A 19,661-nucleotide genomic window follows, 5' to 3' on the forward strand; every position below is an offset into this window, starting at 1 on the left:
CTATGAGAAGGCACAAAGGGGCAGAGAAGTGTCTGGGGGAGGTCCTAGTGTTAGTGCTGTCTCTAGACTGACCACTGACACTAGGAGCTCTGTGTTACCTTTTTGTGTTAAAAAGTGGTCGGAGAGGCCCTTCCTGGTGGCACAGCAGGTTAAAGAACAGCACTATGAAGCTGTCTACAGTCACCGCAGCACAAATTTGGTCCCCAGCCAGGGAGGTGACCCATATGGTACAGCAGATCTCTCATGTCTGGCCTGCTGCTCCCCTCAGCAGTGTATTTAGTCGATTTGCCTGTTCTGCTTCCCACTCTGTCTCTGGTGAATCCTTTCACCTACATACAGTACCTCTGGACCTTGGCCTATACCCGTTTTTGTATGCATAAATAAATAAATAAATCTTAAAAAATAAATAGGGGGGAGGCATTGGACTAGATAATTGAGAAGTTTCCTTTTCACCTTGTGATTTTATGCTGATGAATGTGGAGGCATAAACTTTTAACAGATAAACTATTTAAATAGCTATCCAGCGGAAATAGTGGTAAAGAAATACTGAAATCTGGTTCATTCCTGAAAACTTTCCCTTCAATGATGCAAACACAGTTTTTAGAAGGTTTGTTTGAAACATGACAACTTATTTGTCTAACAATAAGAGATGGCTATTCAACAAATTAGGTGTAATCATTTCTAGAATATTTGGCAGTCATAATTTGAAGACTGTTTACTAATGTGGGAACATGATTATGATACAGTCTTAGGTTAAAAAGTAATTTTCAAAATTAGGTGCATTGTATAATTTCAAAACCAACAACAACAAAATAAACTAAATCTAAAAACCCCTAGTCTATGAAGTTTATCTTAGCTAAATAGTATTGATGGTTATGTAAGACTTATGGGATTTTCTGTTTCTTTAAAATTGTTTTCCAAATTTTGTAGTTTGATTGTAACACCACTTAAAATGAAACAAAAATTGTATAGAAAAGAAAAAGAATATATAAAAAAAGAACAGAAAGGACACTTGGGGTGAATAAATCATTTACAAGTCTTTTTCTTGCAAACTTATGTGGAAGCCTCAGTTTCTCACATTACTAAATATAGAGGGGTGCAGCATTATTTCTCCATTCAATTTCTAGTAGAAGAAATGCAAATGAATCATCTTTTGGGTAGGAAACTGCTGCACAGGCACAGTGTTGCATGTGCAAAACGGAACAGCTTTCCACATAGGAAATGCTAGATAAATGAAAAAGAATTACTCTAAGTTGGTACTGATTGGGCAAAAATTAAAAACTTCTCATCACAAGAAAAAAAATTGTGCCTATGTGTGATGATGGCTACTAGACTTTTTGTGTTGATCACTTCACAGTACATGCAAATATTCAATCACATACATTATATATACCTGAATCTAATATAAAATTATATGTCAATTATTCTTCACAATAAGTAAATAAATGTGCAGTAGAAATTCATACCTTCTCCAGTTGATAGTTCCTACTAATGGTTGGGCTATTAGTTTGCAGCATGTGAAGTCAGATGTTGACTTATTTATCTTGTTAGTGTGAATTAAAGATTTTGGTAAACATCTTAAGAGATTAAGAAAAATAGAGTAAGTTGCTTGGAAAAGAGTGCTAGCCAAAAACAAGATGGAAAAGGAACTTTGGAAGAAATATGTAGCCTTTATTGCAAGCAGTTTGCAAGCTAGGGGACAGAGTTTTTAGGTAAAACTTGAAAGTGCCCTCTTGTTGTGGGCAAGTTTATAAAGGCAAAAAACAAAGAATATATGGTATTTGAATCTAAACCACAAAGTTGGTTCCTACCATGTATGTAGCTGAAGAATCTATGCAGAATCTGAGAAGACACCTGAAGAGTTTGGCAACATTCTGAGAACTCTGGATATGAGCTGAGCCTCAAATCCTGGCACAGCCACCTGTTACTTAATTTGGGGTCCATCAATTTGAGTTCATTTTCAGAGTTATTCTGCTTACAGGGGGTCTTCTCTCAGCATTTTGGTTGTCAGAGGATTCTCCAGACTTTTCTGTAGGTCATAACTCTTGAGCATGTACTAGATGTCTTAGAAGATGTGTAGGACTAAACATTGAATGATCTTTATATTTCATGGATATTTTTCACTCATGCTCTTAGACCCTTAGTGTTTCATGCTTTTATTTAACAAGAAGCTGTTAGTGAAATGTTTTGGAAAACAGTCTAAGGAGTAGCATGCTGTTGGTATGATGATTTCAGTCTAATTGTCTCAGCAACATGTATATAAAATCAGGTTAGGAGATTTCATAGTAGTTTTTACTTAGAGGATGAGTGTATTCTTTATTGACCTAGAAGTAGGACAGGTTGATGAAAGACAATAGTTCCAAGTTCCAAAGAGAAAAAATAAGCTCTTTCTGAATTTTCAGAATCAGTTGCAACATGCACTGTTATGAATACTCAAATTGTCTTGTCACTCATTAATTTTATGTTCTACATTGAAAACTTCTTGTTAAAGGTTTTAGTTATTCTGGAATCCTTGAGGGGAGGGGATGAAATTAAATACAAAGAAACATATGGTGATATGGTTTTAAATTTATGGCTATCAGAGATTTATAGTGAACAGTAAAAAAGAGAACTTTCAAAAATGCATTGCACGATTGCTTGTGTTTTAAAAAATATAATTAATATTGCTCCTTTTTGGGTTTTTAGCTCAAATGAAAACCTGTAAAACCATGGGGATTCTCTGTAAAAATTCACCAAGGAGTTATAAATAGAGATAATTTAGCTACTTTTTTTTTTTGTAGATTATATTTCTTCTGAGTTTGAAAGGAATACTGATACCTTATCTTTCCTCTTCTTTGCAGCTACTCAGTGACTGTGCAAGAGTCATACCCACATCCTTTTGATCAAATTTACTACACAAGCTGTACTGACATTTTGAACTGGTTTAAATGCACACGGCACAGGTAATGGAAGCTCACATATATATATATATATATATATATATATGAGTTTTGCTAACTGGGATTGGATTCTATTAGTGATATGAAATACTTGAGAAGTATATGTTTTCACCTAGTGAATTGTTAAGGCTTGCTGTTGTCCCAGCCTTGTTCCAAATCACAGCAAAAAGATCGCCTGTGCCTTTAAGGAGACTGCAGATAAAATATTTACTAATTGCTATCTATTAAAAATAATACAACTTTTGTACTGTGCACGATTGGGGGAGACATTCTTAAATATTGGCATCACCATATGTTAAGAAACTCATGTCCTGTGTAAGCTTGTAGATGAACACCTGACTCAACTTGGGCTAATTTAAATTGGATCTCAACTGAAATAAAATAAGCCACATATTTTTTTCTATTAATGTAACAACAGGAAGTAGGGTCCTCCCTGATGGCCTAGTGGTTAAGGCTCGTGCTACCACTGCACAGTCCATGTAATGGCCTGAGTTCAGTCCCCAGAGCTAACTCACACATGGCACAGCAGACCTCTCCTGTTTTGCCTATTGCTCCCCTTAGCAGTGTCTTTCAGTAGATTTTTCTGTTCTGCTTCCTATATCTCTACCCTACACCCCAGTTCATCTTCTCAAAAAAATAAAATCTTTCTTAAAAATGTGAAAGCAGAAAATAAAAACAGATTATTAAATGTTGATAATAGGAAGGAAACCTTGATACCTTAGTTTTTTCATAGAATAGTTATAGTAGTATGAGTCATGGGTAAAGTGTCAGTTAGGACTGCATTTAATGATATTCAGCTTAACATCATTTTTTATATACAAGATTTCCTTGACCTCTCTGTGTAAACTATTATAGATTCCCTTTCTGTCACTCTCTATTCCTTCATTCAGACTTTATTTTTCCTCACAGCATTTAATCGTTGCATTAATAAGTAAAAGTATATGCCAAAAAATCCAGGTAAATTTGTTACATATTAAATAATATTAAATATGCATATACCTTGTTTAATATGTATCTTAATTATATCACATAGAAATTCTTCTTCAGTAAAATGTAAGTTTCTTGGAGGCAAGGGCTTTTTGTTCCTTTTCTCACTATGAGCTATTTTCCCCCATGCCTAGAATAGTGCCTGGAATATAGTAAGTACTCAATAGACATGCATTAAATGAATTGGGGAGTGAATGAAACTTTAGTTAAATGCAAAGTTCTTTCGTCTGTTAACTTTCTGTTTTCTAATGGGGTGCTACTGCATTGACATCAATTTTTAAAGAAATTTGCTGAATTTTTCCTTTAAAACCACTAAGTGAAAGATGACTAGGTAAGTATTATATATGAAGTTGATCTCTACTTTTCAAGGTATTTTAAGTTAAGTAGTGAAGTAATGGAAATTCTTCTTCCTTGAAATGACATATATCTGGGTTTAAAGGCAATCTTAATATATCCTTAATAAATTAATTAATAAACCATTTCTTAGCAAATTGATAAGAACATTATAGTGGTCAAAACATACAGTCTATGCTGGTTCTTATTTATTTTGGAGTACTTTGCTTTTCATATCTTTATTATATTTAATAATTCTTTTATATTAAAATATAAAGCCTGATTTCTAATCAATTTGCAGGTGAAAGATTAACAAATATGATTTTCCCCTCTCTCTAGAATCAGTTATCGAACTGCCTATCGACATGGAGAAAAAACTATGTACAGGCGCAAATCTCAATGTTGTCCTGGATTTTATGAAAGCAGAGAAATGTGTGTCCGTAAGTAAGACTTTCATCCCTTTGAGGTTCACTTATTTTTCCCAGTGCTGGTCTGCATCTGTTAACGATAACTGACATGGAGGCCTGGGGGAAGGCCTGGGAAGATGAGGCCTGCTGGATGGTTCCCTTTCAATCTCAGCTGCTACTTTCTTGCCCTGTGTAATGAGGGAAGCATAAATCTATACCTCTGTCCCATAGAAAGTCTCTAAATATATGTCACTTGAGAAAACACAGATGTTACAGAAAGATGATTCAAGGCCGGATGTAACAATGTCAATTACATTTCTTCAATAAATGTCTCTTTGGAAATTGGGCAGGGAGTCATTATTAGGTCACAACAGAGAATAGACATAACTCTCCTGCAGCAGCTGACCAATATCCCAAGTCAACTTCTGAGAGGCCGGCTTGTTCTTTCGTGCACAGACTGATGAGGCTTGTCCAAAGCACAAGAGGTTGCATAATAAGAAAGGACAGTGTAGGTCGCAAAATAGACCTTTTTGCATTGTTATTTTCTCTCTCTCCTCATTTCATCAGTTCGTTCTGAAGTATCTTTTTTATTTTAGATCCTATTTACTTATTTTTTGCATAGAAGAACTAGGGTATAGGCCAGAGGTGTGGGGGTGAGTGGGTTCACCAGACAGAGTGGGGAGCAGAACAGGCGTATTTACTGAAACACACTGCGGAGGGGAGCAGCAGGCAGGTCAGGCGAGGTCTGCTGTGCCATGTGCCATCTCTGCCCAGGTATTGAACTCAGGCTAGAGTAGTGAGCTTGAGATTTAACCCTAGGCCACCAGAGAGGCCCATTCTAAGGTATCTTGAGAAAATTAATATTACATTACACATTTTAGAAAATCCTAAAATAGCATGTGGATTGTATTTTGTCGTTGAAATTTCTTACTACTGTGTATAGGACACTTAGCAAAGAGATTACTAAAGACAACTTATTAAAATACTTGGACCCACACAGCTAGAGAGGTACTTTTACTTTCTTAACCACAACAGTTACATTGAGCAGCATAGAGAGAAAAAGTTTTTGCTGTGAATTGCAATCACTAGGAATAGATTGGTCACATCTGGGCTTAAGACTCTGCAAAGTTGGGCAGTAGCCACTCATCTGGGTAGATGTACATATCCATTGGTACCTCTTTGCTTTTCATTTGTTGAGAGGACTTTGGATATGAGTGATCTTCCATCCAATCCCTGGATTCTATTCTTTGTGGAGACAGGCGACTCCTCAACTTTAAGTCAAAACCAGGGATGCACGTATGCCCTACACGTATGCCTAATAATTGTTCATTAAAAATAATTAGAAGGGGCCCTCCCTAGTGGCACAATGGGTTAAAGCGCAGCACTTTGAAGCCATTTGCAGCATGAGTTTGATCCCCAGCCAGGGAGGTGACTCATGTGGTGCAGCAGATCTCTCCTGACCCGCCCACTGCCCCCTCAGCAGTGTATTTCAGTCGATCTGCCTGTACTGCTTTCCACTCGATCTCTGGTGAAACCTTTCACCCTCACCCCTGCACCTCTCGCCTATAGCCCAGTTCTTGTATTCATAAATAAATAAATCTTTAAAAAAGTTAGAAGATGCTTCTATGGTGGTCTAGGGGTTAAAGTCTCAACTACAGCCTAAGTTTAATCCCTGGTCAGTAGGTGAACCCACATATAATGCAGCAGAACTCTCCTGTCTCACTGCTCACCTTAGCAGTGTATTTCAGTAAATCTGCCTGCTCTACTCTCCACTTTGTCTCTGATGACTTTTCTCACCTCCTACCTCCACACTGCTGGCCTATACCCCGGTTCTTCTACATAAAAATAAATAAATTAGAAAATATAACTGAGTAAAAGGAAGGAAATAAAAATACACTGGTTATATATTTCCTGGTCAGTAAATTTATTTCTGTAACATATTGCAAATATCAGTATAGGTATTTATTTCATCAGTATCATCTCTTGAAAATTTGCATGATTCCAACTTTTATCTATAATGAACTGCTCTAGAGGTTAAATCTTTGTTCATATCTTTCATTTATAGGTAAGGATAAATTCTTAGAAGCAGAATTGCTGGTTCAGAGATACATACATATCTGTAAGACGTTGGGTGTTTCTAGTTTATACCCCCGCCATCACTAAGGAGTCTGCCTTTTCTTTTGGATCCTGTACCTACTTTCCCCTTTGCTAATTTCTTTATAATTTGCATGTTCTTGATTAATAATAATGATGCTGAATAAGAAAAATTACATGTTTATAATCAAACATCTTAGAGAACAATTAGGAACTGATCTCTGGCTCAGCTGTTGGGAAATTTTCAAAGGAAAGCACTGGACATACAGAGGGAAGAGTGGGTAAGCCTAGTTGGCCCTGCTGGCCACTCCCCAAAGGCCTCTGGATGACTTTTTTTTTTAGTGCTCTTGCCAAGAGTCAACCTGATGAGCACAATTTTTAATACACTGAGAAATAGTTCTATCTTCTAGGATTCATTCCTATTAAGTCAAATCCCAGGAATTCAATAAAACAAAGATGCCAATTCATTAATTTACACAGAGCTAGAAGAAGATGACTTCTCTGTACCTTCTTTCTGTTATCGGGAAAGGTGAGAGCCATCTCAGTGTTATAGGGCAGGGTAAAGGGCAACTTGGAACTCCCAAATCTGCCAGCTCTTAATAGCTTCTGCCATCTGCCACATCAAGACAAACCATAAACTAGTGTGTAAGAACTTTCAATAGAAAGTAACTTTAATACAATTACTATTTCAACATCTCCTTACATGTTCTCCAAGTCTCTGGTTCAAGCCCACGGCCAAGAATTAAGTGCAACTTCTTCACATGTCTCTCTGCTCCGGGTGCCTCCTCCAGGTCTTTTTCCTGATTTCCTTCCTTCCTTTCTCCAATCTTTTCCTTCCTTGTTCAGCTCCACTCTTCCTTGGGTAGAGCAGAGAATGTGGCATCTCCCCTTTCAGTGGGGATTACCCTGTTACATCTTCTTGAGGGCCTGGAATGTAGGGAGGTAGATTTTACTGACAAGATGATGTAGAGAACAGGGATTCAAGCCAGGTCATTTAGAGAATTCTGTGGTCCCAGTCTTCCTTTCATAGGCCAGTGCTTTTGTCATTTTATTCAGTAGCACAGCCCCCCTCAGAAAGCTGAACAATTTTGTTAGCACTTTCATGGCTGAAAGCTACAATCATAAAAATAGACGCCCCCCCTTTTTTTTTAATCTCACAACAGACAGGCTTAAGGTGTTTCCTGGACTGCTTAGACACCCCTAGCATTTGGCCCTAAAATCCTTCTTTGTGTAAGCCTCCTTGACCTTAGTCACTCCTGGAGAATAAAACATTTTTCTTTCAGATATGTTAATATATTTAATCAGCTTACTGTCTACTGCCATGGTCCTGAGCTGTCTTTTTAAGAGTATTTTGCATCTTTCCACTCTGATGTCTTGATTTTATAGCTTAACCTCAGAGGACAATCACACTCTCCTTACTTCCTTGTTCTTGGGACTGCCTCAAGAAAATGTTCTGTGCTCTTCACAGCTGGCACTAGTGAGGCACCCTTGTGGATACGGAAGGAAGAAAGAACACATGATTCTTGGCTCTGCTTTCATAATCTCTTCTTGAATGAGCTTATGCTGCTGGGCACATAGGACAGTCACTATTTTTGAACTGTTTAACTTTTTCCAGTTACCAAAAGGAATTGACTATCAGAATCAGTCACAGTTTTAATTTTCGGTATTCATTTCACCTAAGAAAGCAAAAATGGAAGGTTATTGGTATGCCAATAACTGGAACAATTTTATTTTAGATAGTTCTCTTTCTGGAAAGCAAATCCCATTCTTCCATCCTTCCCTACTCCTACTTGAGCCTGTGAATAGTAGGCATTTCTGCTAAGCTCTCAGGTTATGCAGAAGCTACGGGTCCACAGAGCATACTTTGAGTAAAAAGATTCCGTGACCAGAAGACAGATGTATATCATCTGGCAGGAAGGACAATAATGAAGAATATAGGGAATAAGGGGGTTAGAATCCTTTCTTAAGATTCTGGTTGGGGGCCCTCTTTGGTGACACAATGGGTTGGAGCGCTGCACTGTGAAGCTCAGCCAAGCCAAGGCCACTTCAGTGCCAGTTGGATCCCAGACCTTCAGGTGATCCACAGGGCACAGTGACCTCTCTTGTCTCACCCGCTGCTCCCGCACCAATGTACTTTGGTGATCTGCCTGTTCTGCTTCCCACTGTTTCTGGTGAGTCCTCTCCCTGCCCCAGCACCTCTGGCCTATACCCCATTTCTGTATGCATAAATAAATAAAATCTTTTTTCTTTTTAAAGAATATGTTTGGAAACAAAAAGGAATGGATTGGAAAATGTATAAAAATTATTCCTAGGATATGAAGTTGTCTCTGATACCTTGATAAAGTTATTTTTATGTTTGTGTGTGTGTGTGTGTGTTTTTTAATTTTTTGCAAAATTGGTTTACAAAGTACGTGATTTAGAAGCGCAGGACCAGACCTTCTCAGATGCATGCCCTCACACATACCGACCACCAAGGCACCCGGAGTCCTCCACCATAATTCGCTGTGGCCCCATCCTCACTAATTTCCCCCTTCTTGACTCCACAGTGTTCTATGGTTTGTTACTGATTGGGTTTTACCTGCTGCTTAGTTGTTTGTTTCTCTATATTCCACATGTAAGTGAAACCATCTAATGTTTGTCTTTCCCTTCTGACTGCCTTTAGCATTATCTCCTCTAGTTTCTCATGTCACAGATGGCAAAAGTTCTCCTTGATGAAGTTTTAACTTGTTCATAAAATTAATTAAGTTTTAAGTTTGTACTTCCTTCAGGGTTACTCTTCTTGCCAAATTTTGTGTTTCATATTTTTGATTTGGAGAAAATAAATATTAACGAAGAAATGCTCACAGGAATAAAGTAGCTTTAATAGTGGTTTTAATGTGCTTAGTTATTTCTTAAACTAAATCCACTTTATAGATGCTTTACTTGTCAGTCTTAACAGATGTTAAGAAAGTATAGCAAAGGTTCTTTGACTAATGTTTTACAAAGTTAAAACATTATATATAGTTATATATACATAATTTATATTTATAAACTATGTTTATAAAGTGCAATTTGTATGTTTGTTTTTATTTCCATTGTGACTAATCCAGCTCTTAGACTGGCATTTTGGCAATCCATTAAGTTCATCTTATTGATAGAGTGAAACCTTCAGTTCCATTAAGCCTTCTACTACTGTATTTGTAAGATTTTAACTTTAAATAACATTTAAATTAATTATTCTACCACATTTTTTCATGAAATTAAACACTGCCTTCTTTTAATAGGCCACATTCTTTTGATTATTACAGACTATGATTTTTAGGATGGCATCTTCATCTTCATGTACCATTATTGATCTCTGCAGATCATGGCAGGACCCAAGCAGTGGATGGAAGAGGCAGATGGCAATGCCAGCTGTCTCTCAGTATAGTTTCCAGGAGTGATCACATTCCATTTCCACTTATTCCCTTTGGTGAGAATTTAGTCTCATGGTCTCACCAAGCCACAAGGGGCCCAGGAAAAATATAGTTCTGTGGAAAGGGGATAGTGGATATTAGGGGACAGAAGCAATCTGAGCTACATTTTAAGGCTTATGGATACAAATGGCAGAATTCCTGTCCAGGCAGGTCATAGTAACTGTTGTGTCCCCCTGTAGTGTGTGAGTATGCCTACTTCCTCACTTACGCTAGGTATGGCTCTTGCTTTCAATCTGTTTGGTGAAAAAATGGTACCTAGTTTTACTTTGCATTTCCTTCATTAGTAATAATGATGTTCTCTTCACAAATATATGTTTATCAGCCATTTGTATTTGCGTTTCAAGGACAGGAACAGGCTGGGGGATAAAGTGCGACTGTGTTGTTTTTCAGAGAGTCACAGACATGCTGATTAGAAACAACAGGTGGCTGATTTTGTGGTTAGTAAAGGAGACAGTTGGAATTGAAACTTGAAAACAAAGCCTGGTCATCAAGGCCTCTAGAATCCCTGGCCATCATCAGCATCCATTCTCTTCGAGTCCCAAAATTCCATAGGTCTTCCTTCTCCAATGACTTCAGTTTTTAGCAGCTACGGAAGGGTTTGGAGCCAAAGCAGCGTTTTCTTCCACAGCACACCACTGTGAGCATCACAGGTATAATTTCTGCCCTCTTGGCAGTGAGGCCAGCTGTTGGTACCCCAAACTTAAGTATGAATGTGCTGATGTGTAAAAAATGGTGACATCCACTCATGATCACCACAGTCTTGTAGCTTTGGAGTCCATGTCTTCTGAGGCTGCCCTACTTTAGAACTCTAGGGAGACTTTGGAGGTACACACAGCTGACTTCCAAACACATCTTTGGAGCTTTTTCTGAAAATAGACTGCCTATAGATTTGCAAAGACTCACAAGAGAAGAAACAACAGAACGGAAAGTTTGTCATTTTTCCTCTGTGGGAATGATTAGTTGATCCAAAGACCAGACCAGCCTTATGTTCTCATTCCAATGTCTAGGGATTCGTGTGGGCTTACGGCAGAGAAAGTAGACCATTGTAAAACAAGGTTACTTGTAGCAGAATCATGAATGAGCAAAGGGAATGGCTTGGAGTTCCCTTCTTCAGTCTTTCTTCTTTTCTTTTGCCCTAGTCTTCTCCTGAGGCTGCTGCAAAGGAAGGGATGATCAAGATGAATATGACTTTCGCGGTAGCCATAACTATGCTGTCTATTTGGGTAGGGGGGGGTGCTACTCCAATTTATTTATTTATTTACTTTTTTTTTTAAAGATATATTTACTTAACCATAGAAGAACTGGGGTGTAGGCCAGACGTGCAGGGGGTGGTAGGATTCGCCAGAGATAGTTTGGGGTGCAGAACAAGTAGATCTACTGAAATACACTACTAAGGTTAGCTGCAGGCAAGATAGGAGAGGTCTGTGGCACCATGTGGGTTAGCTCCCTGACCAGGGATCGAACTCTGGTCAGTGGTGATAGTGCTGGTATTTAACCATTAGGCCACCAGGGAGGCCCTCTGGCGCCAAATTAAAACCATGTGGGGGCAGTACAGTCAGTTTGTCCTGCAGAGGAGACTAGAAAAAATATTGGGCACTGAGTTCTTTGCTCTATGGCCTTATAGGCCAGGTCTGATGGTACAAGATCAGTTCCCATGGATGTACCCTGCCTATCTTTGGCATTTGTTTAGAGAACTTGGGAACCATGAGTAAGAAGCCTTAACTCCCCTATACTGAACTGCAACTGATTTCCTGTTATTAGCAGAAAGGAGTGTGACAATTGATTACCATAGCAGTGAATGACTATTCACAGCTGATTTTGAACTTGGCCAGTTTTTTGTAAAAATGAACTGACTATAGGCAAATAAGGAGCTAGAACTGTGGTTGGTGTTTATATAAAACATAATTCCCGCAGGTGAAATTTACTCTTGTATGCAGTGGGTTTAAAACTCAAAGTTTGGGTTAAAGGCTTAAAGATATCTGTAGCTTACTTACCCAGGATAGTTTCCCTCCCAGGAGGCAGTTATGCCACACAGGTAATACTTACGGGGGCTGCATTAGGCTATTAAATAACTTAAACATCTCCTCACTAATTTCCTTTGGTATTGAAATATTAAATGAGACTAAAATTAGCAAAATGCTTCCCTCTGGGGAGAGAGAGGGAAGAAATAACCTGCAATATTGTGTTTAAAGGATTCTAAGGCCATATCTGTATCAAGAGAGCAGTGATTCATTATGATTCTGCTTTGGTCATTGAGTAACCTGGCTGCCCCACAACTGCTATTCCTATGTTACACTCCCTCCGGCATCCTGGGGCATGTTGTACTTCTTGAGTTATGCAGATATCAGTTGAGTTTCCTGAGTCACGTGCCCTGGTGATAGGCTACTCTTATACCTACCTTCCCCACTTAACTGAGCAGTCATATGTTTCTGCTATTGTCCTCAGGAAAATGAACTTTTACTTTGTCATCTGGAACATTGACCAGCACAACTCAGGATTAGATAGCCAGTAATTTTGTTTAAGGGTGGGGGAAAAAATTTCCAGTGGCCAACGTTTGTCATTGGAATGTGTCAAATCAAGAAGGGTCTGAGGGGAGGGTGCAACTCAGGAGAGTTGCATGAACATATTCATTCCCCCCACCAGGTGATTATGGAAGCATATATTTACTTTGATCCAGGTTTCATGGCATTTTGGTCTTGTGCTACTGAACTGTTTTAAGCTCAGGTTTTTCAGGCTTGGAAGAGCAGGAGTGCCCAGCAAGATGCCTTATTTTGAGCTGTTAAGAAGATCCAGTCTTTAATGGAGGGCTGTTTATGGACAAACTAGACTTCTCCGAGGGAATTTAGGGAGCTCAGTGAGAGCTTAGGGGAGGAGGAGCTGAACTGTGCAGTTATAGGCAATGAAAGCCTTTAGTCTGGATTTGTTTGACTCTCACAGGCTTGTTTAATGATAAAGTTGTGATCTTGTCAAATATTTCCAAACACACTTAGTGTGTAGACTCTTAAGCAGATGCTTTTCAGTACTGATAAAAGTAAGACAATCTTGTTAGGCTAGTGAAAGAAACCCCGAACTGACAGCAATCAGATGGTACATGTTCCTAAGTCTACCTACCCATGATGCCCTTTCTTCCACTAGCAATGGATTTTTTCCTGTTTCCATAGGGACCCTGTATTCTGTTGCTATGACACCCGACTTGGTTCAACAGAACTTACTAGTAAATACTGGGAAAAGTCTTTTGTCCACATACTGCACCAGCAGAAATTCCAATTTTCCCACACATCTTTTTCAACCTAAACATCTGTTTTCCCATTTTGTTCGTTAATCTCTAGTAGTAGTGAAGACAGGAAATCTGATAAACAGTACAGGAAACCTTAATGATTATCAATACCTGTTTACTATTTAAGATTTTATAAACAGAAACTATTATTTTGATAATTGCCTATGCATTCAAGATAGCCTCAGTCTAAACAGATGGAAATTACTTCTGCTGTCTGCTTTAAGAATCCCATGGAGACAAGGCAAAAGGAAGCAGTGAAAAATCTTTGCCTTATCTCTAGAAAATGAATTCCTGTAATTGCAGTTTGCAGGGCAGGTAGGATTTTTACAGGCCTAATAATTTATGCATTCTCCTTGCAGGGACAAATAGTAGCTAGTATAAAAGCTCAGAACTGAAAAGTAATTTTTATTTTATTATGATTCAAAACTTTAGAACAAAGTGATTTAAAAGTAATGGGCAAAACACATTTTGATCTAAGTGACCAACCACAAAACATTGACATGACCAGGTGGTGACAGAACTTGCATATTTTTGAGTCTGGGATAGTGACTGTCAGCACTTTTACAGATAATCCAGTGGTAACCTAGTACATCCCTCTGGGCCACACACAGAGCTGCTGAGGGGAGAGGGAGACTGCACTGAGAGAAGCAATGTTGCATTGACACTCTTCTCTCCTAAAGCTGCATTCATATCCCAAGTTCCAAATGTATTATTTTTCAGATAAATAATTCTAAAACAAAATGTTTGGGAGAAATAAAAGTATTGCTCCAAGAGAACTATCACATGGAAGATCATTACTTTCTGTTAGGTCACATAAAGCAGCATGCTGTGAGCTTGCTTTGGCTCTCTGGCCAGCCAGCGGGACACACTGAGGGGCAAAGGCTAGACTAAAGATATGGCAGTCAGGAATCTTCACCTACTCAGGGTATTTTTGTGTTGTATGGTTATGTGCAAATTTTTGGATTATTTGTTTTATTTCTGTGGGAAAAAATTAGAGTTTTGATAGAGATTGCATTGAATCTATAGATTGTTTTAAACTGTAGGGACACTTTTACAATATAAATATGGGAAATTAAGTAATTGTTTTCATTTTTCTGTATCTTTATCATTTTCTTTCACCCAAAATTTATAGTTCTCTTGGCATATATCTTTTGCCTCCCTGGTTTAATTTATTTCTAAGTGTTTTACTATTTTTGATGCTGCTATGGATGGAATCCTTTTATTTGCTTTTCAAATATTGTTTTTAGTATAGAGAAATGCAACCCATTTCTCTGTTGATTTTATAGCCTGCAACTTTTGGTGTATTCTTTAATATTTTCTCTGTATAAAAAAATATCATTTCCAACAGTGTTAGCTTACTTCTTCCTTTCCAATTTTGATTTTATTTCTTTTTCTTGCTCATTGCTCTGGTTAGGATCTCCAATATTGACTAGTAATGGTAAAAGAGGGCATCTTTGTTTTGTCTCTGACCGCAAAGGAAATGTTTTAACCTTTTACCAATGACAATGAAGTTATTTGTGATATGATCTTCTGTCTCTATTGAATTGATCTTATAATTTTTTTGACCATAAGACTTTTATCATACATTTTATTAATGTGGTATATCACAATGATTGATTTGTGTATGTTGGATCCAAGGGATAATTCCCATTTACTCATGGTATACATGATCTTTTAATGTGCTACTGAATTAAATTTGTAAATATTTTGTTGAGAATTGTTGTATCTTTATCAGAGATACTGATTTTATAATGTACTTTTCCTATAGGGTTCTTAACTGTCTTTGTAATGCTAGCCTCATAAAATGAGTTTTGGATTGTTGTCTTCAGTTTCTTGGTAACTTTGAGAAAGATTGGCATTAATTCTTTTAAAATATTTGGAACTTTATTTCTTTACTTATTATTGGTTTGTTCAGATTTTCTGTTTCTTCTTGATTTTATCCTAGTAGAGTTAGATGGAATGGATTTTATCCTTTTCTTTTAGATTGTCCAATTTGTTGGCATGTGAAAGTGTTCATAGTAGTTTCTCCTGACATTTTCATATTTTTGAGATGTCATTTGTATTCTCTCTTCTTTCACTTTCATTTAGATTTATGTGAATCTGTTCTATTTTTCTTTAAATGTTAGTCTAGCTGATTTTTGTCAGTTTTGTTAATACTTACGCAAAAAAAGTTTTTAGACTCATTTACAGTTTTTATTCTTTTTCTTTCTCCTCATTTATCTATTTATGCTCTGACATCTGTCATTTCCTTCCTTCATTTAACCTTTTACTTAGTGTGTTCTTCTTCCCCTTCGAATAAGATTGAAGTCTTTCTGTTTTTTTTTTTTTTTAAAGATTTATTTATTTGTACATACAGAACTGGGGTACAGGCCAGAGGCTCAGGGGCGGTGAGAGGCTTCACCAGAGACAGAGTGGGGAGCAGAACAGGCAGATCAACGAAGTACACTGCTGAGGGGAGCAGTGGGCGGGTCAGGAGAGGTCTGCCACGCCATGTGGTCACCTCCGGGGCAGGCGGGAATTGAACTCATGAGGAAGTGGCTTTAGCTTTACAGTTGCAGTGCTTTAACCCACTGCGCCACCAGGGAGGGCCCATCTTTCTGTTTTTTAATGTTGGCATTTATCACTATAAATTTTCCTCATAGACAGGTTTTTGTTACAGTTCATAAATTTTGGTATATTTTGTTTCCATTTTTATATCAAACTACAAACATGTCATGTATTTTTTTATTTACCTTTTGATTTCTTCTTTGACTTACTTGTTATTCAGGAGTGTTGTTAACTTTCTGCATGCTTTTGAATTTTTCTGTTTTCCTCTAGTTTCATACTGTTATATTCAGGAAAGATACTCAGTATGTTTTCAGTCCTTTTAAATTTTCTGAGACCCATTTGGTGATCTATCATATGATGTGTACTGGAGAATGTTTTTCATGCTCTTGAAAAGTTTATGTATTCTGCTGCTGTTGGAGGAAACGTTCTGTTTATGTCTGTTAGGTCCATTTGGTCTAAAGTATTGCTTCATTTCAGTGTTTCTTCTTTGATCTTCTGTCCGGATGGTCTATCCTTTGTTGAGATGGGGTCTTGAAGTTACCTTCTATTATTATATTATTGTCTATTTCTCTCATCAGATATGTTAATATTTGTTTAATATATTTGGGTATTCCACTGTTGGATACATACATATATATATTTACAATTGTTACATGTTGTTGAGGAATTTACTCCTTTATCATTTTATCACTACTATCTTTGCCTCTTGCTGCTATTTAGTTAAATTCAGTTTTGCCTGCCCTCTCTGGTGGCGCAGCGGGTTAAAGCACAGCACTAGGAAGCTTAAGCCACTTCTGTATGAGTTCGATTCCCGCCTGTCCGGGAGGTGACCACATGGCGCGGCAGACCTCTCCTGGCCTGCCCGCTGCTCCCCTCAGCAGTGTACTTCAACGGTCTGCCTGTTCTGCCCACCACTCTGTCTCTGGTGGCTCTCCCACCCTCTGCATCTCTAGCCTGTACCCCAGTTCTGTATGAATAAATAAATAAATCTTTAAAAAATTCAGTTTTGCCTGATATAAGTTTCACTTTCCCTGCTTTTTTGTTTTCTACTTGCATTCCTTCACTTGGAACTTATGTATACTCTTTAAAAAAAAAAAAAGATTATTTATTTAGGCATATAGATCTGGGGTACAGGCCAGAGGTGTGTGTGTGGGAGAGGGTGGTGAGAGGATTCACCAGAGACAGAGTAGGGAGCAAAAGAGGCAAATCAACAAACTACACTGCTGAGGGGAGCAGCGGGCGAATCAGGAGAGGGGAGCAACAGGCGAATCAGGAGAGGTCTGCTGCACCATATGGGTGACATCCGGGGTTGAGGATCAAACTCACACTGAGGCAGCTGTGGCTAGCTTGCAGTGCTACATCCTAACCCATTTCACCACCAGGGAAGGCCCTTATGTATATTCTTAGAGCAAAAGTAAGTCTCGCTTAGGCAGCCTTTAGTTGGGTCTTGTTTTTCATATCTATCCAGGTACTACATACCTTTTGACTATAGAATTTAGTCTACCTACACATAGGGTGGATTTTAATTGGCAAAGACTTATAATACCACCTGATTGTTTTCCTGCTGTTTTGTAGTTCTTCTTTCTCTCTGTGTTGCTGCCCTCTTTTGTGAATTGATGTTTTCTGTAGTGGTTTTCTTCATCTTTTTATGTTCTCCATGAACAAGAATGTTGAATCTCTCTCCATATTTGGCAAGTTCTCATCAGTCATTTTTTAAAAAATAAGATTTCTATCATCTCCTCTTTTCTGCTGGTATTCTAATCATTCAGAAATTCTTCTGTTAATGGTCTTCTGTAGATCATTTAGGTTTACTTTAACATATTTTTTTCTTTTGACTAGATAATATCAAAATATGTTTTCTACCTTGTAGATCCTTTATCCTGCTTGCTCATTTATTCTGTGGATGTTCATGATTGCACTTACATTTTATTCATAGTTCTTTTCTGCTTCAGAATTTATATTTTATTGATTCATACCTCTTTGTGAAACTCCAATTTTGTTTGTATATTCTTTTCCTGATCCTGTTAAAGTGTTTTTCTGTGTTTTCTTGTGGCTCATCCAGTGCCCTTAAAACAGCTTTTTGGAACTATTTATTGGGTAAATCTCAGATCATCATGATTGGTTACTAGAAGATTATTGCGGTCCTTTGATGATGTCATATTCCCTTGATTTCCAATGGTTCATGAAGTTTTAAGTTGTTGTCTTTACATTTTCAGTAGTAATTACCTCTTCTAGTCTTTACTGACTTTGGGAAATAAATATATTTCTTTAGCTCTACCAGAGATTCTGAGGCCTTCTCAGAATCTATCTTATATTGATGTCTGCCTGTCACTTCTTGCTCTCTCTTGTGCTGGAATTCTTAAGCTTACCAGCCCTCTCTCCAGCTGTGAGTGCCAAGTCAGGTGCTGACTGTCTCTCTTTGACTTTCAAGGCTGAAGCTAAAGCTCAAGTGTGTGTTCTCTCCCAGTCCACAGATACAGTCCTGCTCTCTGCTCCTGCTCACAGGTCATCTTCAAAGCTCATGTTCTCCACCAGTCGCAGTAGGCACAGAGAGCTGGACACAGTGAAGGTCTATGGGAGGACTGAAAGTGATCATGGGCTAGTTGAGGGTATCCACTGGCTAGGCATCTTAATGGTTTTGGGTGGGTTTCTTGATGACATGTGTGGCACAGATTACAGAATCCACATTACTTTAACATCCTGTCTGAAAGTCCTTTCTGTTGATTTCCAGCCTCTTGGTTCTGGGCATTCATTAGCTAACATGTCCTTCCTCTGGCTGTGGGAACAGAGAAATGAGTCTCTTTGATGACATCTTACATTGCTGAGGGTGGCTTGCACTCATACTGTCTCATTTTCTTTGGGCCCCTTGGGAGAGGGGCTACATGAACAAAATCCCACTGTTTATCCTACCCTATCCAATGTATCAAACTCATATTTTTTTGCTTCAAATGTCTTAGAGTTTCTCCATTGAAAACCTGGTCTTGTACAAAGGCTTTCTCATTATTGGGTAATTGTCTAAGGCATTGTTTCTCAGAGAGTTTCAGACTATGGCCAAGAGGTGCTGTAGTTGGTACATGGGCCACTGTAGGGTTTATAGTGAGGACTGAGGTCTGCCTGTTACCTCATACATGGATAATAGGTGTTTTGGGGGTATGGTTCTGGATCCCCTTTTTTTTTGCAGATGAAGACCAAAATGTTGAAGAGAGAGACAACTTTTTCAATCTTGTTGCTGGTGACACCCCTCTTTAATTTCTTCTAAGATCATAGTGTCTTTTCACAGCTCAAGAAAGAGCAATTTGTAGTTAAATTATGACAAAATATAACAGACACTTCCTTTCACCACAACATAAACACTGTACCTACTTTATTGGCTTCACCAATAAGGAGAACATTGACTGGACCTTCTCCCAAGTTTTGAACTGTCATCAACAGAGGTCTTTCACGGTGAACAGTTATTCACCGAAAGTACAATTGTCAGTGAATATGCATTTAAATCAGACGTTAATATTAAGTTCAAAACAGCTATATAAATGATAGATATGCAGTTGATACAGGAACAGAAACTAAAATTAAGAAAAGGCATAGGACCTGAAAACATATTTCAGTTATTGCAATAAGTCTG

At 38.0% G+C, this 19,661-nt stretch overlaps 1 protein-coding gene across 2 annotated transcripts in view; it reads left to right on the forward strand.

Moving 5' to 3' along the window:
* MEGF10 (multiple EGF-like-domains 10) overlaps positions 1-19,661 on the forward strand; it is a 152,109-nt gene that overhangs the window by 41,364 nt on the left and 91,084 nt on the right. For both annotated transcript variants that reach the window (XM_012728045.1, XM_004686677.2), the window contains 2 exons: positions 2,841-2,942; positions 4,599-4,699. In XM_012728045.1, coding sequence (XP_012583499.1) covers positions 2,841-2,942; positions 4,599-4,699 — 203 coding nt within the window. The remainder of the gene's footprint in view (positions 1-2,840; positions 2,943-4,598; positions 4,700-19,661) is intronic.

The sequence above is a fragment of the Condylura cristata genome, unplaced genomic scaffold (genome assembly GCF_000260355.1).
Source record: "Condylura cristata isolate star-nosed mole 26May11 unplaced genomic scaffold, ConCri1.0 scaffold00021, whole genome shotgun sequence".
NCBI lineage: Eukaryota > Metazoa > Chordata > Mammalia > Eulipotyphla > Talpidae > Condylura > Condylura cristata.